Source organism: Sciurus vulgaris, assembly GCF_902686455.1.
Source record: "Sciurus vulgaris genome assembly, chromosome: 3".
NCBI lineage: Eukaryota > Metazoa > Chordata > Mammalia > Rodentia > Sciuridae > Sciurus > Sciurus vulgaris.
This window is the reverse complement of record NC_136463.1, coordinates 4850796-4878324: the sequence shown is the minus strand read 5'-3', so window position 1 is coordinate 4878324 and position 27529 is coordinate 4850796. Positions and strand designations below refer to the sequence as shown.

The 27529-nt window shown below is 55.7% G+C and overlaps 1 protein-coding gene and 1 long non-coding RNA gene across 4 annotated transcripts; one reads left to right on the top strand and one right to left on the bottom strand.

Annotated features, from left to right (window-relative positions):
- Positions 1 to 26420, bottom strand: MXRA7 (matrix remodeling associated 7). 3 transcript variants are annotated; one of them, XM_079135219.1, is made up of 5 exons: positions 26089 to 26420; positions 11067 to 11130; positions 7283 to 7376; positions 6383 to 6463; positions 2514 to 3755 (listed from the first exon to the last, which is right to left on the bottom strand). In XM_079135219.1, the coding sequence occupies exons 1-4, from the start codon at positions 26356 to 26358 to the stop codon at positions 6430 to 6432; spliced, it is 462 nt and encodes a 153-aa protein (XP_078991345.1). In that variant the 5' UTR covers positions 26359 to 26420; the 3' UTR covers positions 2514 to 3755; positions 6383 to 6429. The 3 variants fall into 3 exon arrangements, with proteins under 3 accessions (XP_078991344.1, XP_078991345.1, XP_078991346.1); XM_079135218.1 differs by lacking the exons at positions 2514 to 3755; positions 6383 to 6463 and adding an exon at positions 1 to 870 and having other exon boundaries at positions 26089 to 26416; XM_079135220.1 differs by lacking the exon at positions 6383 to 6463 and having other exon boundaries at positions 26089 to 26417.
- LOC306658358 lies at positions 4627 to 13269 on the top strand. The gene is made up of 2 exons (XR_013763031.1): positions 4627 to 5338; positions 12827 to 13269. It is a non-coding gene; the product is annotated as an uncharacterized lncRNA (long non-coding RNA).
- Positions 26421 to 27529: the final 1109 nt, after the last annotated feature.

Below are 27529 nucleotides of genomic sequence, written 5' to 3'. Positions count from 1 at the left end.
TGCTGGGGATCTGACCCAGGGCCTCACTCGTGCTGGGCACGTGCTCCACCTCCGAGCCACATCTGCAGCCCCGCGTTGCACACTTTATTTCTTCTATCTGCAGTGTCTTGTATAGTTCTCGCTGTAGCACAGGTCCTCGAATCTTAACTAAGTATATTTAAAGTAAGATGACTCTGCTTCAGTGAGAGAAACCCTTAGAGGGTGTTAAGTCCAACACCACTGTCTCATCCAGGATCCCAGGGTGAAAGCTGAGTCTTTGAATTAGTTGCCCCTACTGCCTGACTACCATGATAGAAACTTCCAGAAATCCTTTTAAGGTACAATGAGGCTGTAGTGTTGTTAGACTAGACACGCCAGCAGCAGGAACTGCTACGAACCTTCCCCACAGCACCTCTGAATTCTCTCCACACCATGTGCTGGGGGTCGGGTTGGAGCCTTGGGGTCAGCGCTCTTGGACCACTGGCCTGAGTCTCCATGGGAGGTTGGACTGTCTGGGAGGGCTGCCCAAGTGACAGCAGGAACCTCACCAGCAAGCAGAAGCCACGGGGGCCAGGGGTTTCCTCCTTGGAAGAAAACAAGGTGGATTCCTCTAAAATGACACAATGGGCCAGCCTGCAGCACTGCACATCTGCGTTGGCGAGATGACGCGAAGCCTGCGGAAGCCTGGAAGTAGCCTGTGCCTGGGCCGTGGGTCGGGGAGAGGCCGGGGACGCTGGGCACACGCCATCTCGGCCTGCAGACGGGCCGGCGCGAGGCTACATGTCGTAGAGCCGGAGCTGCTCCTGCAGGTCGCCGTCGGACATCTCGCCAAACGTCTCCTTGTTGTCCTTCATGAGCTTGAAGATGGCAGCCAGCTGCTCCTTCTGAACTCTGTCGAGAAGAAAGAACAAGAGAAAAAAGATGCTTCCAACCCAGGGGAGACAGGCCGCTGGGAGCGTGGGCGGGGTGGGCTGCCCTCGCCATGTGCTGCTGCCTTTGCTTCTTCAGAATAGGAAACAAAAATAAAACGAACCCCTCTGACAGTGCGGGCGCTGCCTGGCTCTGGCCTGCTTACCTGGGCGTTCTAAGTCTCAGGCTTGCTGCAGAGTCCAGGGCCCCAAGTGCCATTTAGGTTCCCCGTCCTCAGCTTCCCTGTGGTCTGTGTGTGTGTGTGTGTGTGTGTGTGTGTGTGTGCGTGCTTGTGGGGGACAGCATGCCTTTACTTGCACATTTTTACGTGGCACTAAGGATCGAGCCCAGTGCCGCACACCCGCTAGGCAGACGTTCTGCCTCTGAGCTACGGCCCCAGCCCTTCCTGGGGTCTTCACTTTATTGTTGGCCGCGCAGCTCACAGTGAGGCAAGGAGGAAGAGCCTGGGTTCAGAGGGGTGTGGGTGACAGTGAAGGAAGAACCGCTGGCTGGGAAGGGGGCACATGCAGATGTGCAGGCGAGAGGGCCTGGTAGGGGCAAGGGCAGCTGGCATCCGTCCCTCAGATTTCCCTGCCCAGGGAGAGAGCTGCCTTTTCTTCTTGTTCTTTTTTTTTTTTTTTTTTATGACCTCCCTTTTCTACTTTGCACAAAGATGCCCTATGGCCTGCAGCAGCCCTGCCCCTCTTCCCAGGAAAGGGCGCAGGGGAAGATTAGCCTTGGTGTTTGCCCAACGTGGGTTCTGTGGTTGCAGGCCATTCTGTTATCTACCTGAGGCTCTGACCAGCTCAGGGCAACTCCCACAGCAAACATGAGGCGGGTGAGACTCGGCAGGAGCCCAGGAGGGGCATGGCTCTTGTTCAGTTCTGGTGCCCTTGCTTGTCAGCATGGCTGGCCACTGCAGCCTGGTCCTGTCTGTTCCAGTTTCTTGCTTCTGCTATTCCTGCCTGCCACACCACTGGCCTGGCACCTTGAGAGGACGTAAACCATAGTGCAGGCTTGGACCTCCCAGCCCCACCTGGGAGTGGCTTTGCTACAGTCCCATCTGGGACAGTACATCTGAGTCCACCAGAATGCAGGCTTCAGCAAGACTCCAGGCCACTAGCATCCCCCACGCTGCCTGCAGGGTGGTCTCTACACCTGGCCTTACACTTTACACAATGTACTCCTTCTGCCATAACCCCGCCCTCCTCGGCCCCGCCTCTTCCACTGAGCCAGCAGTTGGTTTTCTGTCTACAGTGGCATTTAGAAGCGGGCGACCAAGGTCCCAATTCCCAGCCTCTTTTGTCTGGAAAAGTTACATCTATAGTCAGTTCTGGGAAGAAGGGGCCTATGATATGGAGTCCAGCACCCTTCTGACAAAGAAGGAGGTGCCAGGGACTGACAGGGAGGGAGGCACAGAGCACCCCGGACACATCGGTCAGATGTATGTGTGGACATCTCCCCCCAACTGACACGCGTCAACCTCACGTGGCTTTGGTGGCTGTAACTGTTGCGTTTTTAACAGGGTAAAAGTCTTCAAAATAAGAGTTTAACCAGTTCCAAAGAAATTATGTAGATTATGATTTTAAAACAAAGCAAACTGAAAAAACACACAGTAACCGAGATCATATCCTCAAAGTTTATTGGGCTGGTCGAGGGCTGAGTACAGAGAACCAGGCTGTCGGGTGGACTTCGGGTGCTGCCTAGGGACACCTGGTGGAGGTGTCGCTACTGTGTATCAGTAAGGTCCTGGCTTGGACAGGGACACTGCTGCTGCCCTTTAGCAACATGTGAGGCATCTTGCCCAGTCAGTGGCTCTGTGCCGAAGGCACTGACTGGGGCTGTAGCTCTGTTACTGTCCTGCACCTAAGGTAGCAGGCCAGGGGAGGCCACCAGCAGTGCATGCTCGGAGCAGGGGCTGGACGTTCCTGGCCTCCCATCACATGGAAAGTCTTTCTGTAAAATGTCTTAGCCAACAAATCTAAGGACTGCAAATTCACTTGGCATAGTATAAATATTGTCAAATATAAAATTCTAAGAAACTAACTTGGGACTGATCTGATTTTCTGGAGAAGTTCTATCTGAAAACTTCTAGAAAAGGCATAGTCCAGAAATCTATTTTATGCTAACACGGTTATTATTGCTTCTGCACTAGTGGAGATTCTGCTGAGCTGGTACCAACATCAGTGAACAGGCCTCTTAGCGATCAGAGGGCTGGACCCAGGCCTCCTCCAGCTAAAAGAGCAGGGCAGTGGGAAGCCAGTGCCTGGCTCTCTGTGGCCCGGTGAGCCACATGGCGTCTCTTTCCCCCAGCAACTAAGTCAGTCTGAGAGCAGGAGGGATGTGGGCCCTGATGGAAAGGGCACGGTGGGCCAGAGAACACAGGTGAGCTGGGCTACATCTCTCTGTCATTATTCAAAGTCTTTTGGGGTTTGGCTTCAACACGGGCAAAAGGAGGAGGGCTTGGATAAATTGTACTCTGCTTTAGAAATGTTGGAGCTGTTGGAATTGGTGGTATCTCAAGTGTAAAGGGTATATAGAAAGTAAACTTGGGCGGCAAGAAAGAAACCAAATCTAAGGCATGAGCTCAATATCTTAAACCCTTTAGCTCAGCAAAGTGACCACCATCAACGAGATGAACTTCTCCACACAGGGCAGAACCCAAGGAATTCCAAAGGATCCTGCTATTTGCCAAAGGGGTTCCTGGTTGGGGGGTCTAAATATCTCAGTAGAATTGTAGGCAAGTGACCCCAGGAGCCTACATGGGCTTCTTTGTGGGGGTTTTCATTTTTATCGCTCAAGGTTTTAAGATGCCAAAAGAAAAGCCTTCAGGAGGAGGCTAAGGATAACTTCGTTATTCTTCAGTTCTGTAAAGAGAAATAGGGAGAAAAGATAATGCATTTTACTCTTTCCATCTTACAAGTACCAGGGGACAGGAAAGGGGAACAGGGGGACGAGGAAGGAGAATGTTTGGAATTGCAGAAGGCATGTTAGACGCTGGTTGCTCAAACACCTGGCAGTTTGCGTCTCATCAATTGCAGCAAGATAGTCTCTGCAAGGTGGCCAGAGCTGGCAGGGCCACATTCAGCCTCTGCAAGGCCTGGAAAGTAGCTTGCTGACCTTCCTATGGTTAAGCTGAGCATGTTCATATCACCTAGGTCACTTGTGATGTCCACTGGCTGTATTTTGCCCTACGGAGTGCTTCCCCAGCGGAGCCACTTGGAAATGAGTTTGCAGAGCATCCACGAGGGATCTGATTTTGTGTCTTTGGTGCCCTCTCCTGGTGACCAGTCTGTGCAGCTCCAGCGAGATGCACAAGTGAGAGCTTGAAATTGGCTCTTGAATTCAGGTCTGTCCTCCGGTCTCCCAGATGCGGCAGGCACAAGAACCACAGTCCCAGGTGTGGTTGCTCCACCACCTCCCCCCATTCCCATTATGTCACACAAAACCCCTCCTCTAGAGTCATGTCCATTTCCAGAAAGTCCTGCAGACTTTCAAATGCAGGTGCATGGGGCCTTGGGCTGATCTGTCTGTCCAGCCTGGCTCCGAGCTGGGTTCCACCTCTCCTCTGGGACCATCAGATGGGAAAAACCGGGGAGGCGCCAACGGTGTGCTTTGTCTCTTTCCTGCCAAGTCATGAAGCCAGCCAAGACTTGTGCTTTACTAGCTCTGGGGGCGGGGGGCTCTTGCCCTGGGGAGCTGTCACCAGCCAGCGAGTCAGCCTTCCCAGTCGCTGCAGTGGGAACCAAGGAACACCTCCAGAGGCAGAGCCAAAGCCAGGAGAGCATGTGTACGTCCCATCCAGAGGGGACTGAAGACGAGCAGCCCAGAAAGGACAGCAGGGTCTTAAGCAACAGCCACTCTGGATTTATAAACCTCTTCACTCGCTGGCCCTTGGGTGAAGGGAGTCTATCTGTGAGCAGTTTCAAGGGCGCAGATGCCCAAGCAAGCTGGGGGAACTCTCCTGGGGCCGCCTGCTCCCCTCTCTCTTTGCCAGGCCCTGCAATCCTGGGAGCCGGCCTTCTGGGGAACGCCAGGACCAAGACCGGCGACGGATTTGGGCTCCAGGTGCAGACGTGGCAGCCGAGCTGGTGCAACTGAACTCAGGGACCTGCAGCATTCACCTGTTAACCAGCTGGCCCCTCTACTGGGCACCCTGAGCGCCCGGAACACAATCAGAAGGAGGCAGAGAGTCTGGTAGGAAGAATTTGACAGGCGAGAAGAGCATCCTGCTCGCCAGCTTTGGTTTCAGCAGTGTGACGACAGCATGAGTGTTCTATTTCCTAGGACAATTCCAGGGCAGTTCCCTGGACTCAGCTGGCCCCAGGATTGTCTAGCGGCCGCCAGATCCCCTCACCCCCTTGGGAGGTATCGTGCTGAAGATGAGAAGACCGAGCCAAGCTGACCAGCCTCTGCAACCCCAAGCATCACCACGTGAGGAGCTGAAGCGGTGAGGCCCCGAGGGGGCCCGGGCAGCTCCACACTGGAACCACATGCAGGGGCACGAGGGAGCAAGCAGATGTCTCAGGCACTTGAACTGCAGGGAGCATGCTGGGCAGGGCGGTAAGGGAATGGACCTGAACTCCAGCTCTGCCAGGACCTCTGCCAGCCCCTTCTCAGCCCTGGCGCTAAGTGACATGACGGCTGCAGTGTGCAGAGGAGGAGCCAGGGAGTGGCTCGCAGCCCAAGAGTGGCTCGTTGGCATAGTGTCGAACCCACAGAACAGTTGAGACCGGAATGTGAATCTGGAGGTCCCCACAGACCCAGCGGGAAGGCCCTGTTGGGAGATGGGGAGTCTGCTCTCTTTGAAAATAATTCAGAGATGAGTCTCCCAGAGATGAGGCCCCAGCTCTGAACACGGTGGCCGTGGCAGCCTGGCCCTGCCTGAGGCCTGTGCCCACTCACTGGTCAATGTCCCCATCGTGCATCGACCTCAGCAGACAGGATATAGCTGTGGCTTTGTCTCTATTGCATCCACAGAGCCCTCTCCTCCTGGGCCACACGCTCCTTCAGGGGTCGTAGGCCACTGGCTTCTCACCTCTGTGGAGGAGAGCTCCAAAACAGCCGCAGGCCACGGAAAACGTGTGGATACAGTTGAGTCCACTGGGCTTGTGTCAACTGGCAGTGGCCCCCTGTGGCCCTGGCTGTGGTCTGCAGCCCCAGCTTTGAGGAGCACAGACAAACCTGTGCATGTCCAACCAGCCACAGGGTCAGCCAGAAGCATGGCACCGCATCCCACAGCCACCAAGATCTCAGCCTGGGGTGGGGCACTGGGACCCAACTAGCTGGCCCCTGGTACTCCAGGGACTTAATTGGCCGTGGGAAAGGGGCCTTCTGTGCCTGCAGTGGCTCGGCAGGACAAGAGGAGAACTCAGGGGGGCAGGAGGGCATTTCAGTTATGAGGCAGCGGGGAGGGGGCTCAGACCAGTCAGTGTTGTTGGGGACACATCAGTAGTATAGGGAGGCACCTAGTCTAGGAAGTCATTCTCCTTACCAAAAGGATTTGCAAGAATATTTGTGGCTCAGGACCTAGGGAACTTGCTACAGGGAAGTGAGGTCAGAGGTCAGCTCAATCCTGAAATATAAAGGCAGCAACCGGGTCAAGAGGCAGCGTCCTCAGTGCCCAAGGAGGAGTGGGGCTCCGCGGCGGCTCTCCCTCCCACCTGGGCCTACCCTGCCAGGCCCTGTGCTCCCAGCGGGGGGCCTTCTCGCTGAAGCCAGCCCTGGAGGGAGGGCGGACCCGTGGGAGGGCAGATCTGATGCTGGGGGATGCCGGGGCCCAGGAGCAGCCAGAGCACGGATGCAAGAGGGCCTGAGCCCGGCCAGCTCCCAGGCTGCGGCGTGCGCGTGGTGTGCAAGTGGAGGCTCGGCCAGCTGTGAAGCCCGCTCCCTCCCGCGGCCAACGCCCTGTCCCGGTGCTTCCCGCGCTCCTCCGCCACCCCGGCAGGATGCAGTGCAGGGGAATGTTGAGGGAAGCCCAGCGCGTGGCAGGGTGTCCGGCCGGTGGGGCTGCACGCAGCCCAATCCAGAAACGCGGCCCCGCTGCCGTCGCCTCTGCCGGGCAGAGCAGGGAGGCGCGGCTGCCGCCCAAATCGCGACCCGGTGATGAACTGGTTTTGTCCTAGACTCTAGGTGAGGAAGCAGCCGGGCCTGCGCTGGTCGCTTCCCTGGCGTCTCATTTGTTCTTTAATGTGTGGGGGAGAATGCAGGCAGCCAACTGGCTCCAGTCCCCACCTTCCCACCCAGGCTGACAACTACCAGGCCAGGAAAAAACCCCAGACGGAGCGGGGAGGGGCTCCTCGGGGGCGTGGCCAGGGGCGTGGCTGGAGGAGGCCACGCCCCTCGGCTGAGCCGCCCCAGGGCAAGTCGACGTGCGTGCGGGGCCCTCGCCTACCTCTGCTCCTCCTCCAGCTCTTCTTTGGTCATCATCTTCTTATACTGGTTTCCTCTCAGCTGCCCAGGGCTGTACTTAAAGGAGAACGTCTCTCCTGTGGGGACGAGGGGGACTGGGTGAGAGCCGTGGCAGAGGGTGAGGGGAGCCCCAAACCCAGTGTTTCTTTTCCTTTATTAGTTTGAAAAGCAGCACCTCGGTCAGGGAAGCCCTGTTGCAGAGGGACAGACCACAAGCCCCATCCAGCCCAGTCTCAGGGTGGACACTCTGCAACACTGTCCTCTGGCCCCAGCACCCACACATAAGCCCATCTCAGGCCTCCATGGAATCCTGACATTTTGCCCTGGAAGTGGGGACACGGATGAAGACAGAAGAGTCAAAGAGAAACTGCCCTCCTCACCTGTGGCTCCAGCCCCTGGGTGGCATCTCCTCCCGGCTGTGTCTGCCCCTCTCTGGCCAACAGTTCCCGCCAAGCCACCATCGGCAAGGCTCTTCCACCGCCTCACCTCCCAGCCCAGCCACTGCTGCCAGGCAGCCCCCTCGGCCCCAGGGACCTGCCCCGCTGGGCTTGGGAGCATCAGGTCAGCCAAGCACATTCTCCCATCCCTCCCCCACAGTTATTAGAAATCTGGAAACACAACTGGCCACAGTGGTGGTGATGCAGGGTCGGTCACAGCGGCTGGAAGCAGGCGTGTCTGGAAGGGCACAGTCGGTATGCCCGTTCCTGACAGCAGCCACCACAGCTGCCTGCAAACAGACGGGCAGCCATCCAGGCCTGAGGAGAGCCCACGGGGCTGGATTAAGGACATGTGACCTGGAGTGAATAGGGGTCAGAGACTGCCAGGGTGAGCGAACACAAGCGAGTGGAGAGAAGCTATGTGTCCCCCCCAGGCCTCAGGCCTAGCTCCATTAACACATGGACGGCTGGGTGGGGACAGCTCGCAGACCCTTCCTTTCCCAGCCGCTATTCTAGAAGTGTGTCCCATTGTCCCTCCGACATCAGGAGGCTCCTCATCTGTCCCAGCAAGACAAGCCAGGTCACCGTTGTCTCTTTCAGTGGTGGCAGTCAATGTCATCAGATAGGCTGATGTGGGCTCATGGGGAGGAGAAGGCTCTTGGATTAGGGCTCCTTCTGGGCTGAGAGGAAGAACGTTCTGGATGCAGGTCCAGGGCCTGTGCATCAAATGCTGGCGCAGGAGGAGAGAGCAGGGGGCTCCTGCGGGACCCTCTCCAGCCAGCTGCCGGGCTGGAGCTTTCCTCAGGGAGCAGCTGCTACATGTGTACAGGATTACTCTGCTCTTCACTCAGTCCACGAATACTCAGAGAGCACAACTGTAGGTGCCAGGGATACAGCGCTTGGGAGGCTGAGGCAGGAGGGTCGTGAGTTCAAAGCCAGCCCCAGCAACTTAGCGAGAAAAAAAGGACACAATTTGCAGTTGGTCCCAAATGCTCTGCAGAGGACAGCGGAGGTGGGGAGGGCTGTTTGAACTGGAAATCGACCATGGGGAGGGCTAAAAATAGGAGGCTGGTAGAGGAGCTGGGAGTGTGTGGTGGGACGGCCCCAGCAGGCTGAGTCTGCCTGGAGGACCTAAAGGCAGGAGCGAGGGGGTGGAAGGACGTGGTGGGAGAGGCGGGAGGTGGTGTGGGCTGGGGCCAGCTGCCAGGGGAGCCCTGTGGACCGAGCAGAGAGGGCAGGCCTTCCTTGGCCCATCAGCTGGCTCTCCCGGGCCCATGGAAGGTGCAGGGCGTCCAAGCCCCATCCTGCCCTGGTCCCTGAGTTTGGATAGACGAGGCCAGGGACCTAGGAGCCACCCTGAGCCACTGCTTAGAGCAGCTGTGATCATCCTGAAGGAGCAAGGGGCCTGGGTCCCTGGTTATCCCCCAAAGCCTGAATGTCCTGCAGCCCTTGTGACAGCAGCTGCAGCCACAGATGCAACTTGCCACCAACCCTCAGTGTGAGCCCAGAAGAGGCAACTGAAGCAAACAGGGCAACCCTCAACATAGGGTCACTGTGTTGCTGTTTTAGAAAAAGGAAACACGAGGCAGCCGCCAGCCGGCGCTCCTCTGGGGTTCGGCCTGTGGGGCAGGTCTGATGAGCTCCATTTTCTTAGCCAGGCAGAACCACTGACTTGAAAGGCGCTAACTTAATCACAAGAAGGGACCAAGCCATACACAGATGCACCTGATTCCGCGAGACCAGTGGGTTCAACGTGAAAGGCCCGGGGAGAGGGTGGCTTCCTCTTCCAGTCTACCTGAATTCCTGGGTTGCTTAGGAAAGCCACTTTGCTGACACTAATCAATTAGCCTGAGAGGCTGAGCTGCTGGCTGCAGAGAGGCTGGGGGTCCACTCGTGCTTCCTTCTGACAGTTGGGTCCGTCCACCTTCCCTCTCTGCTTCATTAGAGATGGCAGGAAGCCCTGGGGGCAGGGGCTGTCCAGGGACAGCAGCTCAGATAAGGAGGGAGGGCTCGGGGACAGACCCATGGTGGGGTTTATGTGAGGAACAAGAGCCACCTCGGGAAGAGTGGGTGGCCTGCCAGGCCTCCAGCTGTCTGCACTCAGGGGCTTATGTCCCCAGGTCACTAAGAGGAGCCTGGCACCACGTGGAGAGCCACGGTTGCAGTGAGTCCTTAATTGGAGATGATACAGGAGAACCAGTGACCCCGACGGAGGCCCTCCCTGGCCCGAGCAGAGGAACCCCCACTGCCAGCTGCTCACTAAGCCCCGCACCTCAGCTATGGCATTCCTGAACCCCCTCTTTCCACGGCTCCCACCAGTAGCCGGCGTAAAGGCACAGCTAGTTTTGCGGCTTAGAAATCATAAAATATTCCGAACACACAGAAAAGTTACAGAGTCACAAGCCTCCGGGTGCTGCTGCTGCCTCTGTGCAGGTGTAACAGGGCTGGCCTTCCTTCTGTGTGCTAGCTTCTTTTAGAAAAATGCCATGGGACGGATCAGCAGGGGCCCCACAGGCTCGGTTCTGCCCGTCTGTCCATGGCACGTTGGAACCTCAGGGTCAGTTTCCTCTGTTCTCAGTCACTTCCTCTTCCCTTTCTGAGCCTCCTGGAATGGCATGGCTGTGAGGTCAGTGAGCTCCAGCCAGGGGCCAGGTGGCCCCTCCTGTGCCTTCCTTCTAGAGAAAAGTGGCCTGCGAGTGGCTTCTGTCTTGATAAAATGGGTCAGAGACATTTGGAGAGAAAGGGGAAAGGCTGAGCCTGCTCTCAAGAGGGGAGGGGTGTGGCTCAGTGGTAGAGGCTTGGTGGGCCGTGTGAGGTCCTGGGTTCCATCCCCAGGACCACAAAAACAAATCAAAACAAAACAAAAAAGCAGTATAGAGTTAGCCGGGTGCGGTGGCGCACACCTGTAATCCCAGTGGTTCTGGAGGCTGAGGTAGGAGGATTGCAAGTTAGGGGCCAGCCTCAGCAACTCAGCAATGCTCTAAGCAATTTATCAAATTGTCTCAAATAATAAAAAGGGCTGGGGAGAGGCTCAGTGGTACAGCCCCCTGGGTTCAATCCCCAGGGCTATAACAAAAAACCTAGCAGGAGGCAGGGCAGGACAGAGAAGCCAGTGAATCCAGAGTCCTTGCAAGAGGGCCTCCTGTAACTAGAAATGCTCCTTTTATAGACGGAAAAGGCCGGGGAGGTGGCGGGTGAGCAGGCTTGGCCAGGCCACCATTCCAGGCAACCCCTCCCCTCACACCTCCGGCTCTGGTACCCCTAGCATGGCTCGGACCTAATTGCTCCCTCCAGGGGGGCAGAGACGGCAGCAGAGGGAGTCCCACTCACCGTCCTCGTCCTCAGGCCCTGCTGGGGGCGGGTCCTTCTCACTGTCCGAGTCCTGCTCCTCTTCCTGCAAGACAAAGGCGGGGGTCAGCGCCACGGGCAGAGAACGGGCAATGGACAGCTCTTGGGGACTTTCATGTAAATACTCTACAGGAGCAAGAGATGTGTGAATGGGTGGATGGGGTCAGAGGACCACCGTGGGAAATAGGTGGGCAGTGAGTGGACAGAAGATGGGGGAGGGGCTCTAAGGTCCAGTGTGACCAGGTCTAGCAGTAGCACCTATCCCGCAGCCAGGGTCCTCTGGCAGGTGGAGACTGTGACAGAGCAAACACTTGGTGGGTCAAGGTGAAGAGGGACTCTGAGCCCAGGAACAGTGCTCCTTTAACCTGTGCATCTCATGCCCTTGACCTTGACCTTGACCTTCCCCAGGCAGTGCCTGTCTGGGCATTTGGAGGCCATTTTGCTGAGGGGACCTAGGACTTCCATCCCTCACTGTAGTGAGCAAACCAGAGGCACAGGAGCAAAGCTGGCCAGGCTGTCCCGGCCAGGGCCTCAGCATGGATGCAGGGGAATCTCAGGCCCTCCCTCTAGGTCATTTTTCCATCCCTGACCATCTCCATATCCACTTTCTCAACTGGAGCTCCACCTCCTCAGCTTGGGGTCTCTCCCACACACAGAAGGCAGGAGGCATGTACCCAGATGGCCTCTGTGGAAGGAAGGGGTGACTTCAACCTGCAGGAATGTTGGAGGATGAGAGGGATGTGCCAGGGGCTGGGGGGCGGGAGGGACCTGGGAGCCCCGCAGGTGAGTGTGGAAACAGTGCCGGTCTGAGAGGAGAGACAGAAGCGAGCTGCCCAGCGTGAAGGTCAGGCCAGGCCCGGCGCCTCCTCGAAACTCAGCTGAGCCGGCAGGCAAGCTTTCACAAGCCCCGTGGTGGTCAGAGTGGCCAGCGCTGGGCCCCAGCGCCCCGCCTGGGAGTGCTGGCTCCTCCCACTCAGCAGCGTGCACAGGGCCCCAGGGCGACCTAAGTAGAGCCAGGACGCGCCCAGGGCACAGTTAAGGACGGGCGTGTCCATGCTGTCCAGACACCTCCTGAAGTTTGCAAAGTGAGTTTCTTTGCGACTGGGGATGGGCAGACAGGCCTCTCCAGGGGCCAGGAATAGGAACCCCCTCCCCATGCAGCACCTCACTTCTAAGAGTCAGTCCCCCCGACTGCACTTCTATCCAGTGACGCTGTGCCAGGCAGAACAAGCCACAGCTGGAGACCGCAAGAGTCCACCCATAGAGTTCAACGCCTTCTAGCTGAACGGATGAGTTTGGTGAACCTGGTCCCCAAACACAGCGGTTCCATGTCTTACAGAGCACGCAGGCCCTGTGTTAACGGTATGCCTCGGGAACAGGGTGCCAGGGACCGGGGCGAGCAGCCCTCTGGTAGTGTGTCAGGGTTCTTCTGCTCCTAAGTGCAGAGGGGAAGCCGCTGGAAACAGCAGCCACCACAGGGAGTGGGGCTGGGGAGGGCAGCTTCCTTTCCAACCTTTACATTTCAGAATGATTTGAATTTTCTAATCACATGCATGAGTTGCTCCATGTATTTTAACAAGGCTAATGGGGTCTTTGAACAGCGAGACTGAGGCTGTTTTTTTTTTTTTTTTTTTTGCGGTGCAATACATGTATCTTTTCCATCAGAGCCGGCGGGAGTGGAGCCGGCGGGAGCATGACTGTAACATAATAAGATTTGGTCTCTGCCCCAGTTGCTGACACAGCACTCCAAAACTCGTACCCATCTTCTCGGGGACAGAAGGAGCTTTGTCCTGACATTTGGTCTTTGACCTCAGCTCCTGATGCAGAGCCTACACCCCCTGGAGCCCCCTGGACAGAGGAGAACCTTCTGCCCTCCCGAGTCAGCTCCTGGTGGCCCCTGGATGGGGCTGGTCTTCAGGAAGACCGAGCCACGGAGAAGCATGAGGAGCCCTCGGCCGGCACCCATCCTTCGACAAGGCGGAGCTAGCCATGGGCTGGGCCAGTGAGGAAGGCATAGTCCCCAACCTCCAGAGAGCTCTGGGCTCGGGCACCTCCACAGTGGGAGGAAGGCACACTCTCACTCCACAGGGACAGAGCTGCTGTGCTCAGCCCCCTTGGGGACCTCGCCCTCAGTGCCTCCTGGCTGTTCGTCACTGTACCCTTTATAATAAACCCATAAACACCAGGTGTTTCCCAGAGGCTGTGCGCTGTCTCAGCAAATGACCCAATCCGAGGAGGGGTCTTGGGATGCCCCAATTTATAGCCAAGTTGGAGGAAGTGTGGGTCACCCGGGGACCCCACTACTTGTAACCTCGCGACTGGCATCTTGAAGCAGGGCGGCCTCACAGTCTGAGTCCCCCCTGCAGGGTCTGCCCTAACTCCGCATAGGTAGTGTCAAGAGTTTCACTGCAGGACGCCCGCTGGGCGCCAGGACAGTTGGAGAAGCAGCTGGTCACAGGCCAAGCACCTGTGAAGTGCTGGGTGAGCAAGAGAAAGGCAGCCGCCCTCTTTTCCCTGGACGCCTTCTTTAATGACAGGCGGACATCACCCTAGTCGGGAGAGGGTCTCAGAATTAAGCCCCAGATGGGGAGTAAACAGGAGGCCAATTCTCCCATTATGTGCCAGGGACACAGAGATGAACAGAAAAACAGTAAAGGATGAGCACAGCCCTGTCCTTAGGGCGCTCTGGTCCCGTGGGAAAGGCATGAGAAAACACGGCTGCAGCCCAGGGTGAGCAGGCCCAGGGCTGAGGGACTGGTGACCCTGGAGGGCCCCGGCTGCTGCCTGCAGGGTAATCAGCTCCACCACAGTCAAGGGCCCTGCAGTGATGAATGGTCAGCAAACGGTGCACCCTGGAGCCCCACAGGAGGGTGCCTGGCATTTACCTGTGTAGCCTGTGGGCTTTTAGAGAACGCAGAGGCAATAATAGATTCCTGCGTGTGTGTGCGCGGTGCTGGGGATGGAATCCCGGGCCTCAGGCATGCTAAGCATGTGCGCTACCACTGGGCTACATCCCCAGTCCCCAGTTATTCTTTTTACAAAGCAAAACACCCCTCTTTATTGCATTTGGCCCTTACTTCATAAAAAAATGTATGCACAACAGAAAAATGGAAGACTGACACCTGCAAAAAAGAAGAGGAGGTTCAGAAGCAGTGCAGTTGGGACACGATGGAGACCCCTCAGGAAGAGGGCACGGTAGCCTGGGGCCAGTGCTGTTCCGAGCTGTGAGCTGTGTGTGACGTGAAGGGGACACAGAGGGCTGGACGGGTACCATCTGAGGAACGCCCAAAGAGCACTTCCTGAGGAGCGCAACTCTCCTTCCTTACAGAAGCCCCGGGGGTACATTCAGCTTCACAGACTGTTTTCAGAGCTCTGAGAGGCATCAGGGCAACACTGGGGCCTGAAGAAAGGGGCTTGGTGGGTCAAGTGTGGTCTCCGAGGGCGGCACTCTGCGCAGGGCCCGAGACAGGGCTGCAGACAGCTGCCGTGGGAAGGACATTTTGGCCCAGGTACAGGCGTCATGCCCAGCACACCAGGCCTGTCCCAGCTACTCCATGAGCCTGGCAGGACTGCAGGGAAGGTGTGTGGCATGAAATGGTCAGAAACAGGGGACAGTAATGGAGCTCTAAGGTAGCACAGGAAAGGGTTCTGGTTTCTTTCTTCAGGAAGCCAGGAGCCCTCGAGAGCTTTTCAACGGGAGAAGCAGAGGAGAGCAGCATTGGGAGCCGTGTGCGGGTAGGGTAAGATGAGGGCCGGAAGAACTCAGGATCCCAGCAGAGCAGTTCACTCTGGGGCCTTCAAGGAAACAGGAGGGAGCAGCTGTTCAGGTGCTAACTGGGAATCTCTCAAGAGGCCACTGGTTTTTATTCTTATTTTTTATTTTTGAGATGGGGTCTTGCTATGTTGCCCAGACTGGCTTTGAACTCCTGGACTCCCACTTCTGAGTACCTGGGGTCACAGGTGGCCTGTCTGCCAGCTCCCAACAGTTGATTTCTCCTCAACGCCCTAAGGCTGCTGCATGGTGCCCGTGTCTCGCGGGTTGAACTGTGTCCCACCTCACCCCCATGCGTATGTCGAAGCCTCATCCCAAGCACCGCAGCCCCATAGCACAGCAGGCCCTCGATAGCTGCAGGGCCCCATCCACCAATTTGCCCAACTGTGGATCAAAAATATTTGGGGAAAAATTGTGCTTGTATTGGACACATACAGACTTTTCCTCCTTGTTGTTATTCACTAAATAATAAGTGTAACAACTATTTATACAACATTCACATTGCATTAGGGATTATAAATCATCTAGAGCCAGGTGCAGAGGCTCATGCCTGTAATCCCAGCCACTCCAGAGGCTGAGGCAGGAGGATCACAAGTTTGAGGCCAGCCTTGGCAACTTAGTTAGACTCTGTTTCACAATAAAAAAAAATTTTTAAACGGTGGGGCTGTAGCTCACTGGTGGAACAACCCTGGATTCAATCCCCAGTACTGCAAGAAAATGAATTTGTTAATTGCTAAAATAAAAACAATTTTTAAAAAAGCAATCTCTGGGCTGGGTGTGATGGCACATGCATGTAATCGCAGCAATCTGGAAGACTGAGGCAGGAGGATGGCCAAGTTCAAAGTCAGCTTCAGCAAATTAACATGGCCCCAAGCAACTTGGCAAGACCCTGTCTCAAAATAAAACATAAAAGGGCTGGGGTTGTGGCTCAGTGGTTAAGCACCTCTGGGTTCAGTCTCTGGGACCAAGAAAATAAACAAGAATTCTACAGATCACTTAAAGCAGAGGGAGGAGTTGTGCAGGACACATGTGGACACTGCGCTGTGGGGAGCACTCCTTACCTAGCAGAATCAGACCGGCTGAGCCATGGGACGCTGAGGCCTGACTCCGAGGAACTGGCAGCCATGGAGGACTGTCCCAGATCGCGGGGAGAGTATGTGGCACTGTGTGGGAGCCCATCCCTGTCTGGTTCTATGATAGCTTCCCTGAGCAAATGGCTGCCCTGACTCCACCCCCTCCTGTCCATCACAGAGGAAGCCCCTCCCATCTGGCCCCTTTACCTGTGTGACTGTAAGTAAAGGAGAGTTGGGCTATTCCATCTTGTTAGAGGCCAGATCTGGTATGGCCAGACCCGTCACACCCCCTCCCATTTGAAAAGCATATTGGCTCTTGTGTGATTAGGTAAGTTTATGGGTAATCAATTGATTTATAGCCAACGTTGTCCTCCGGAAGTTAACCCTTTGTCATCCATGCAGGACGTGGCAGAAACCACCACACTATGCCATTTGAGATAAGGGACTTGAGTATCTGCCGATTTTAGTGTGTGCCAGGCCCTGATAACCCCCTGGAGACCCTGAAGGATGCATTCAGAGACAAGGCCTTTAACAAGGTGATGGAATAAGGCCACTAGGGGGTCCCTGGTCCAGGATGCTGTCTTTATAGGAGGGAATCTGGACGTAGAGACACAAGGAATGTGCAGACAAAAGACCATGTGAGAAAACGGGGGGAGAGAGAGGGGGTGAACAGGAGAGGAAGGAGCCATCTGGAAGCGAAGCAGAGGCCTCAGGAGGAATCAGCGGCCCACCTCGAACTTGGACTTCCATGCTGCAGAGCTATGAGAAATGACACTCCTGTCAAGTCCCTGTCTGGAGTATTTTGCTGCAGGAGCCCTGGCAAATGAACACACCATGCTTCTTCTAGTGAAAGTAAATCAATTTCACTAAAATTGTGACTTGGTGGCCCCCATCAAGACAGACAGCTGACACCAACCTGGCTGGTCCCCAGAGCTGACCCGGCTGACCTGACACCAATCACAGCATTGACCGGAGTCTCAGCATTGTATTAGTGAACAGAGAGCAAGTTTTAACTTGTTATGTTCTAGAATAATTTTCCAATTCAGCTTTTTCCGCCAGTGAAGGCAGGAGAGGCAAAGCAAAGGGAAGTTCTTCCCATGGCCTCTCTGTGGCCAGGAGCCCCAGACAAACTCCCCAGGGGCCAAGGGCATAGACGACAGCACAGGGGACAGGCAGGCTTCTGGGGCCCCGTTGGGAGGCTTCTCACCACTGAAAGCCAGACTCCTGTGCAGCAGTGTGTAGCCATTTATGGCTGCCCGGGCTGATCTCATGAAGCCCGGAAGTGCAGAGAGGGAGGGAGGGACGTGGGGTGGGAGAGCCAGAGAGATGAGACTGAGACAGTGTCTGTCTGTCTGTGTGCTGCCAGGGGAGATGGCGCTGGGGTCCTGCAGATGGGATCTGTTGGGGCAGCCCCAGAGCAGCCTCCTGTGCCTGCACCAAAGGGGCTGGCTGATCTGAAGGGTCCAAGGACAGGGCCCGGCAGTGGGAGGCTGCCCCCACTCTAGAAGGGGTGCCTTTCCCTCCCTGAGAGTGGGCAAGGCGGATGGGAATGGGGGCAATGGTACGGTGGCCTCCAGGGTGGCCTGACTCCCCTCCTTCCAGAAGGATCCCATTATGCCTTCAGGTGCTGGTCTTCTTCATCGGGGGAGAACCGTCTGCAGGGCCGTGAAGCTGAGCTGGCGCCAGCTCTGCAGTGAAGAGCAGGGGCAACTGGGGCAGAGTTCTTGCCATTCTCTCCTCAAACGCTCCAGGAAAGCCACCCCACCCCAAATGACAGCTCCAGGGGAAGGACAGGCAGCCTTCACTCTCCAAACCCTTCTCTGTGGTGGAGAGGGCACCTCCCTGGGACAGAGAGCTTCCCTTCAGAACTAACAAGTGCCCCAGGCGGCCCCCTCTCAACCCTGCCTGGCTCTGCATCTCTGGCACTGCCCGGTGGTTGGGGAGGCTGATTCCAGCCTGACTCCCCTTTTCCATGCTGACTTCTCAAGTCTCCCTTCTTCTGGGTCTCCCTTTTAATTTCCACTCTTCGGCCTCATGCCACCTGCCTGTACTGACTGCTGTGTTCAATTCCATGATCGCTGCCTTTCGGCATTCTGTGTCCAGTTTCTTCTGCTATCAGGTTTTTGGAGGTCGGCCTTCGGGGGCTTACCGAGATGCATTCTCATCTTCCACCACAGGGGGCGCCATGGGACTGGCCAGTGGGCCGGGGCTTAGGCTGCTTTTTTGGACCTTGGCTTGGGGCCATGATGGGTCCTTTGCAGTACACCTGAGAGCCCTAAGGGTCCTAGGGGTGGGAGCAAGGTCATGGGATATGACCTGGAGGGCCTTTAGCTCTCCGTACCGAGCTTCTCTATAAGATTAAGGAAGGAAAAAGGCATTTGACACTTTAGAAAATGTCAGAAAACCACTGATCTCACGTGGCTGATACCTTGATGAACTGTCCAGTCTCCGAACTCCAGTAGCACTGAGAAGTTCCTGACACAAGCAGGCCACCTCTTTGGGGCAGGCACCACAGGCAGGCTCTGAGTCCAGCTAGACTGAGGGCAGGAAGAGAAAGGGCTCCTTCCTGCCACCCAGGGCAGAGACAAGGAGCCAGTGGTTTCTTGTGTTTCTTTTTGTGGTTTATGATGCTTATTCCTTCAACAAGAACTTCCTAGCTGCCTCTGTGTGCTGGGTACCTGGGGATGCAGTGGTGACTGGCAGGTGAGGCCTGTGCTCAGGAGCAGACATTGCCCAGCAGCCAACAATATGCACCAAAATAAAGATGACCTCACCCTGGATTAAGTGCTACCAAGAAAGCCAAGTAGGATACTGCACTGGAGAGTGAGGGAAGAGGAGGCGGGTGACCATCCATCTGCCTGCGTCACCAAGGACATGGAGATGTGCCAGGTGAGGAGGACTCGTGTGAAGACCTGGGCCAGAGCCAGTAGACACCTGAGGGTCTGGACGTGGGCACTGACCTGGGAAGCTCAGCGCTAGGAGGCGGGCTGCAGATGCCTGGGCAGCAGAGGAGTGAGGATCTGTGTGCAGGGGAAGCCAAGCAGGGCTTTAAGCAGGGAGCTGGGATGTCGTTTCTGGGGTGGGGCAGAGGTGGCCAGGCAGCAGGGAGCCTCGGAGGAGGGCATCAGACAGCCCAGGGGAGCCTCGGCCCAGAGCAGCATCCAGCAAGGACAGCTGTGCTCAGGTGGGAGGTAAAAGAGAAGACAGGACACCCAGGGCTCCTAACCTGAGCAGTGGAGAGAGTCACAGTGGAAGCCAGGATGAGAGGAGGGATCTGGGTGGGAAGGGAGGCACAAGATGGAAGAGAGGAAGCTGCTCATGAGACATGTGGAAAGGCAGGGGAGGAGGCCCTCCCCAGGAGACTGGGCTCGGGGACGGGGCTGGGCTGGAGACTTTGGGGTGAAATCACCTATGGATCAGGAAGGCGGTGGTGACCGGCGTGTTCTGGAAGGCACCATGAACGGCCAGCTCCTGGGCCAGACCTTCAGATGACAGTCCCGGCATGAGCTTTTCCAGCTGGGGCAAGGAGCGAGGGAAGCGCTGTGCCAGGCACCCACTCACGGAGCAGGGAGGGTGGGGAGCCAGAAATGGAGGGAGAGAAGACGAAGAGCCGTGGAGGGGCTGTTCCTCTGACCCCCGGGGATTCCGAAGTCCAGACCAGAATCCATCCTGGATTCCCAGTACAGGCACACCCACCAGCCCCAAGCAAACTCCGCTCGGATGGTCAGGGCCTGCCAGACTCAATCCCATCATATCTGCAGTTTTTGGCAGTGCTCCTACAAAGAGGATTTAGAGGACAACGAAAGCTTCCTACCCAACAAAAGAAGCAAGAAAAGCGCCCTTGGGCAGCAGTCTGCACTCCAGCCGCCCTATCAGAGATGACCAGGTTGAGCGCCAGTCTTCACATTTGCGTGGAAGGAAGGTGGAGGCTGGGAAAGAACTAAAGGACCACAGAGGCAGACCCGAGGGGGTTGGGGAAGGAGATGATTTTGTTGGGGAAAATCAGGTTGAACAATTTTGGCCGTGTCCAACCTTGAACATATTGATACTCGTGGCCATTGCTAAAATAGTTTGTGGAGCCTACAACCAGAGGACACCGAGTCTCAATCTTCAGAAGGGTGGTCTGACCTAGAGTGGGGTGAGCTGGGGGTTGTCCAGAGATACCATTGGGTTGGGGTGTTTTCTTGTCTTGAGATTTATCTCAAATTCTGGGTCCTTGGCAACTAAGAATCTGCCCAGAAGGAGCCAGGTGCCCTGGCACACATCTGCCATAACAGCAACACGGGAGGCTGAGGCAGGAGGATGGTAAGTCCAGGCCAGCCTCAGAAACTGAGAGCCCCTGTCTCAAAATAAGAAATAAAAAAAAGCTGGCTCAGTGGTGGAGCACCCCTAGGTTCGCTCCCCAGGATCCCTTCCCCTGCCACACACACACACACACAGAAGGCTGGCAAATAGCTCAGAGCCAGCAGCCTATCCCAGGAGGCTCCTGAGCCTGGTCTACACCTCATGGTCCACTGTGTGACCTTGAGAGTGTCAAGCCCAGTGCGCCCAGACTCAGGTGGTTCATAAAGCTCTGACCACTGGGATCCGGAGTTTCCCAGAAACCCACCCATCGAGGGCCCAGTGGTCTCACCCTCCCTGCTGGGGTCTCAGAAGTCTCTGAGCGTGGCTTGAGCAGCGATGGATTTCTAACCCTCCAAGGCCAGGCAGCTTCCTTCCTGAGACACAGTCTTTAAAATTTTACTATTTCTCACGAGGTAGAAAATTCTTTTTTATTTTTTAAAAATAGTTGTTTTTACTTGTTGGTGAACTTTATTTTATTCATTCATTTATAGGTGGTGCTGAGGATGGAACCCAGCGCCTCACACAGGTGAGGCGAGCGCTCCACCACTGAGCCCCAGCCCCAGCCCTAGAAAGTTCTGACAGCTGAGGTTTCTGTGTGCCATCAAGACTCTTTCTCTCTGAAAGAACTAAGTTGAGCTATCAGGAAAGCACCCAGGCTTCTTTCTTATATGGAAAACAATTAAATGATGAGTTTAAACAACTTTACAAAAACACCCTTTTTAGCTACCAAATGTGCAGCCCTGTTTCCAGCCCCCTGTCCGTCTGTTCAGTTGACGTACACGGGCACAGTTACATCTTGTTTTATTTTCTTTACTTATTAAACATTACTTTTCTAATGAATCGAATGTCCTAATTAATGAATGCTGGATTATTTCCAGTCCCGTTCCCTCAGTCAATTACTAGACCTATTAAGGAATACATGTTTGTGCACCTGCCCCCACCTCCCAATTTGTACATTGAAGCCATACCCCCTCTTGTGTGTGGGGAAGGGCTTTGGGAAGTGATTAGATTAGACAGGTCATGAGTGGGCCCCTGGGGTGGGGATTGGGGCCCCCATCAGAACAGGAAGAGGCACCAGATCTTCCCCTTCTCTCTGCCAGTGAGGATACAGTAAGAGGGTGATGCCTGCAGGTAAGACGCCTTGACAAAGATGCAATCTGCTGACACCTTGACCTTGGATTTTCCAGCCTTCAGAGATGTGAAAAAGAGATGGCTGTTGTGTATGGCACCAGACTATGGTACTATGTTACGTCAGCCCAGGTTGTCTGAAGACAAGAACCCAAAGTGACAGGAACAAATTACCAAATAGCTACTTGGCCCCTATTCCATGTGTTGGAAAGAACAAGGTGAGATCACACTGGCCTCATGGAGGCCAGGGTGGATGGTGGGGAAGAGGCCTGCCCTGCCCACTCTGGGAGGGACAGATCTAGCAGCTTCAGGAGGGTACCCTTGTGGCCAAAGCCCTGCTAGGAAAAGAGACACTGGACCTAACTTTAGAGGAGGAAATCAGGCAGAGCCACAGGACCAGGACAGACAGCTGGAGGCCCTGCAGCCACCAGGCCACCACTACTGCAGTGTCTGAAAAGCAGAGCCCTTCCTGGGAATCCCCCATTGGGTTTTGTTTTTCCAATATCATATTTGTATTTTGAAAAATTCCAAACCTTCGGAAAAGTTGAAAGAACTATACAGTAATGAACACCCATACACCCTTCACCTTGATGCACCAATTCCGCCATCTTTCCTCTCTCTTTCTCCATATAACTCAGGCTTTATGTAACTATTTGAATCATGACTATCGTCCCTCAATATTTCAGGATGCATCTTCCTAAGGACAAGAACATTTTTCTACAAAACCGTATGCTGGTATCACAATCAAGAAATTCAGCATTGACACAATGAAATGATCTAACACATTGTTCATTTAAAACAAAAAGTCTTGGGGCTGGGGGTGTAGCTCAGGGGTAGAGCAAAGCCCTGGGTTCCCTCCTCAGCAGCATGCACGCAGAGAAGTCTCCATCACCTCCCACGTGTCCTTCCTAGCTCCCCACCCCCACCCAATTCCGCATCCATTCCAGGACCACGTTGTCCAGCTCGCTGGTCACACGGCTCTTAGTCTCCTGTAGTTTTCCCTGCCCTTTCCACACAGAAGCAAGCTGCTTTCTACAAAGTTCCTGCTCTGGGGCTTGAGTGTGCAGCGTTTGCTTAACATGCACTGCCCAGGCTTTGATCCCCAGGACCACAAAAAAAAAAAAAAAAAAAAAAAAAAAAAAAAAGAAAGAAAGAAAGAAAAAAGCCCCCAATTTTTAATTTATTTATTTATTTTTGAGATAAAGTCTCCCTGTGTTGCCCAGGCTGGCCTCAACCTCCTGGGCTCAAGTGATTCTCCTGCCTTAGCCTCCCAGGTAGCTGGGAGTAGAGACACATGCCATGGTACCTGGATTCTACTCTTGTTTTTGAGGACAGCTAGAACCCAAGTGCCAAGATGTCTGAGCTCTCACACACACAAAGCATTTAGTGCTACTGCCCCTGGATCAGTGCTTGACCTCTGTGCATGACGCTGCTGGGGAACCCTAGGACACAGAGACAACCCTGCTGGAATCCCTACTTCCTTTAGGTAAGAGGCCCTCCTGGTAATTCTAAAACCCCAACCTACATGGAAGCATCAAAACCCTGCTACTCTCTGGCCTTAGGAGGGACCAGCTCTTGCTTGATGGGGTCGTGTTCTTGTCATTGTCCTGCACTGCCCACTACACACTATCTCCGTAAGAGAAATTCAAAGCGGTTCTAATAATGTGATTCCACCCTCTCCTGGGACTCCTTGCCCTGGCTGCTCTGCAGAGGGCAAGGGAAGGGAAGGGAGGGGACAGGAGAGGACCTCCCTGCTGCTGGCCTGGGCTGCGCTGATCTCATCTCCATTTCTTCAGCTCACTCTCAGGGCCTCAGCCCATAAATGGCCCCTTCCCGCCACTTGGTCCTTGGCCATGGAGGGTACCCGGCCACGTGGGATGCTGCCTGAGTGATCTGCTGCAGCAGCTGATGGCTGCTTCACAGAGCTCCAGGGCCTTCTCAGTAATCAGCTTTGTGAGTCAGAGGCAGCAGCTGCCCCAGGCTGCCCAGGCCTCCTGGGAAAGAAGAGGATTGGATTAGAAGGGAAGCAGTTAATGGAAGATGAAGAGGGAGGGAGGGAGGGGATGGAGGAGGGAGAGACGGGGCTTAGCTTGCCTCTTCCTTCCTGGGCAGTGACTTCTGAGCCAGCAGTAGGTAGGGTGCCCTGCTCCTCCAGCTCTTCTCTCTGGGTTCACTTAGGGAGCCTGAGGGAGGCTGCCTGTGTCCCCTGCCCCCGTGTAACTTCCCCCAGAGACCTTCTTCCCAACTATCTGCTAAGCTCCTGATCATCAGAATGGGAAACCTTTGGAAATGCCCAAGTCAATTTTGAGATACTTTCTAAGCAGCTGCTTGAGTTCTTCCCACTCCTGGGAAGGGTGGGGAGGACACAAAGGTGTGTGCCAGCCCTGATCCAGGACCTCGAGCTGGAGGTGAGGGGAGCTGACCAGCTCAGAAAGGGCTGGGGCCTTGAGTCCAGAGGGGAGGGCCAGACCTCCCAATGAGGAAAATGACTTAGGGAGTTCGCCCACGGAGTGGGTTTCCTCAAGACAACTGGGATCGGGTCTGTGGGGACATGAACTCCTCATACTGTATACTGAGGAGGGTGTGCAGACCTCAGAGAGCGTGCATCACCCAGAAAGGCGCAAATTATCTTTCTTTCTTTCCTTTCTTCTCTCTCTTTTTTTTTTTTTTTTTTTTTTTCCGTGCTGGGGATTGAACCCAGGGCGGTGTGCTTGTGAGGCAGGCACTCTACCCACTGAGCTATATCCCCAGCCCTTTTTTTTTCTTTCTTTCTTTTTTTTTTAATGGCACTGGAGCCTAAGCCAAGGGCCTTCTCCCACAAAGCTACAACCCCGCCCCTTTTTATTTATTTGAGACAAGGTCTCACTAAGTTGCTGAGGCTTCCTTTGAACTTGTGATCCTTCTGCCTCAGCCTGGGATCACAGGCCTGCACAACCACATCCAGCTGAGGACCCCGACTTCAACATCATTGAACCCACACATGTCATATGTGCTGACAGCCCAAAAGTCCTGTGGAAAGTTAAGAAGTACCACACCCCAGAGGATCCAGAAATGACTGAACACCATCCAAGGACATCTTGGAACCTACTGCTGGGTGATAAAGGATCAATTCACAAATAGGGCTGATGGAGAGCCAATGATGTCCTGAGAATAGTCCCATGAGACCAGGAGTAAGGCAGGAGTCCCAAACATGGGAACAAATATAACACGTAGGCATGTCTAAGCCCCACCTGCCATTAACCAGGTAAGGTATGCAAGCTCCCCCTGCAAGAACAGCATGGCCTCTGCTTAGCTTAGACATACTCCACCTTCCCGGGGCTGGTGAGAAGCCATTCTAATGACACAATTAGTCATCCACTTGTCAAGCAAAGCGTCTGCTCAGAGGGGGTCTGCAGCACTAGAGGGAAATGCCTCAGTCTCTGCCTCCTCCTCTCTCCTTTGCTTCTCTCCAGTGTAAACCACTGTATCCAGCAAAGGACAGAGTGGGCATGGCAGACCTGCTGACAACGCACTAGAGCAGCTTTCGCCCTGGCTGTCTCCTCTCCTCCAAAGCAAGGAGCTCAGGAATAAGAAGAAAGTGTTACAGTTAGACTTGGGGGTGCTCGCCGGGTAGCCCAAGCCCATCTGAGGCTGAGAATTCCAAGTTTGAGAACCATGACCATATAGTGAGACCCTGTCTCAAAATAAACAATAAAAAGGCCTGGGCTACACAACTCAGTGATAGAGCACCTCTGGGTTCAATGCCCAGTACTGGGAAACATACACACACACACACACACACACACACACACACACACACACACAGGACACCAATGGTGGGGGCCTGTGCCAGCCACCCAGTGAAATCCCGGTGACAGGGCAAGTAGGTTTCTAACCTGAAGAGGTGCATCTGAGAGAGCAAGGGCTGGCTGGGTAGGCGGATGAAGGTTATCCTGGGGCAAGCCAGGGTGGTCAGGGAGAGCTGGTGGCCAACACTAGCCAGGGCCTGTGGCCCAGATGCTGGGCCGGTTTGGGGACCCGCAGGAGGGCCCTCAGGCAGCTTTCACTCCACACAGGCCTGACTTGTCTGCACCCTGTGGGGTGGGGTAGGGGACGTGCCAGAGCCCATGTGCAGTCTGAAAATGACAATAAAAACGATTGCAACGATGAGTCCAGTCCCATGGGCCTCACAAAACGCCACAGTGATTCTGAATCTGGATTTCAAGTGGGCCTAAAAAGAGGCAGCTCTTCTCCTCACCCTCCGAAAGTACTAAATTGTCAACATCAAGACAACTTCTACTGCGGGCCTTGAAATAAGCCACGTGCACTTGGATGTGGGCACCGGTGGGCGCAGCGGGGAGAGGACCCGTGCAGCGAAATTCCAAGCGCGGTGGGAGGCCTGAGAGCCTCGACCCGGGCTGGGGCGGTTCCCGGCAGCAGGGGCGGAGGACGGGAAGAAAACGAGCAAACAAACTCCAGTCGGCCCGTCACCCGCGTTACTTCCAGGGGAGGATGGAGAGCCGCGGACTTGGCACGCCAGGACCCTCGTTTCCTGCCGGCCGCCCGCTCTGCCCTTCCTGGGGGCGACCGGCCTGGCGCCTCGCGGCCCCGCTTCCCTGGCTCTGTGGGTCGACAGGGCCGACCCAAGCCACCGAGGGTCCTGGGTCCCCGGGGTGGGGAGGGCGCCGCGGGCGCGCCCGGTGCGTACCTGCTTCGCCTCCGCCGCCTGCTCCTCCGCCTCGGCCGGCGGTGCTACCGGCTCCCCGGGCCCCGCGGGCTCCTCCGGGCCCTCGGGCTGTCCTGGTCCCCCGGGAGCGGTCGACGGCTCAGGGGCGCAGGGACTTGCCGGCACCGGAGCCGCGCCGGCGGGACCCGGGCTCGCGGCCGCCCCGCGCCGCACCAGCAGCCAGGCGAGCAGCAGCGCCAGCGCGGTGGCCAGCGCGGGCAGCGCGGCCAGCAGCTCGGCCGGCGCCTCCATCGCGCCCCCGCCGCCGAGTGCCGGCCCGCTGGGACCCCGAGCGAGCCCGCCGCGCCCCGCCGCCCGCCCCGCCCCGGGGCGGAGCCCCCGCCCGCGCCCCGCCCCCGCCCCGGGCCCCTAGGGGGCGACTCGGATACTGGGGGCTGGAGCCCGCACCCTTGGGAGGCGCAGGAAGGCAGACACCCCTCCACCCAGGACCTGGGCAGGCCCGACGCTTTGGGGCGCAATTTAACTATCCCGGCTCCGCTGTTTGCAAACCGGCGTGAGACGCTCCTTTCTCAGGTGCCCTTTGATTGTCATCTCCAGCATCATGGCATCATTTCAGTCCTGTACAAAAGTTCATCGAGAGCAGTCTGGGAACCTCGGTGCAAGCTGGGGACAGCTGGGAGACAAGGAAGCCTAGGAGGCTCATGGAAATGGCGTTCCCGACTGCCTCCTAAAACAAGGAGAACCAAGCGGGAAGCTGGGCTCCTCTCAGCCCTGGCCACGTTTACAGGCGTGTCAACAGCAGCTTTTATTCCTGGGCATTGACTTAATGCGTTTTCACAGAGGACATCTCAGATCTAGGCCAGTGAATGCCTCCTTCCAGGCGGAAGCCTGCAGCTGACACATGCCTCCCAGTGAGATGGCTGCCCCCAAAGACTGGAATTCAGCTCCTGGGTCAACACTATTATCCCCTGGCTTCCTTCTTTGTGTATTTCCTGATGGTATGCAGGCGGAGGGTGGAATGACGGGAAGGAAGGCTACTGTTTTCTTTTATTCCCCCTCCAAATCCTTTCAAGATAGGTTAGAAATAAGTTGTAACCAAAAAACATATTTCCCTCCACTCCCTACGCCATGCTTTAGTCATTTCAGATAGTCACAGGCCAGGCAGTTTGTCAGGTACCATGCCAATAATGGTCCTCAAAGCAGGGTTCCAGGTAGGCACCCTGGCACCTGTCTGCAGTTCCAGCAACCCAGGAGTCAGGAGTTCAAGACCAACCTGGGCAACATAATAAGATCCTTTGCTTAGGATGCATTTAATACTTGGATATCAACCAATATGCTAGAATGCTTTTTATTATTTATTTATGGGGATCAAACCCAGGGCCTCACACATGCCAGGCAAGAGCTGTGCCAGACTATACCTCCAGCTCTGAGGAAGAATGCTTTTTTTGGCAGTACCCGGGCA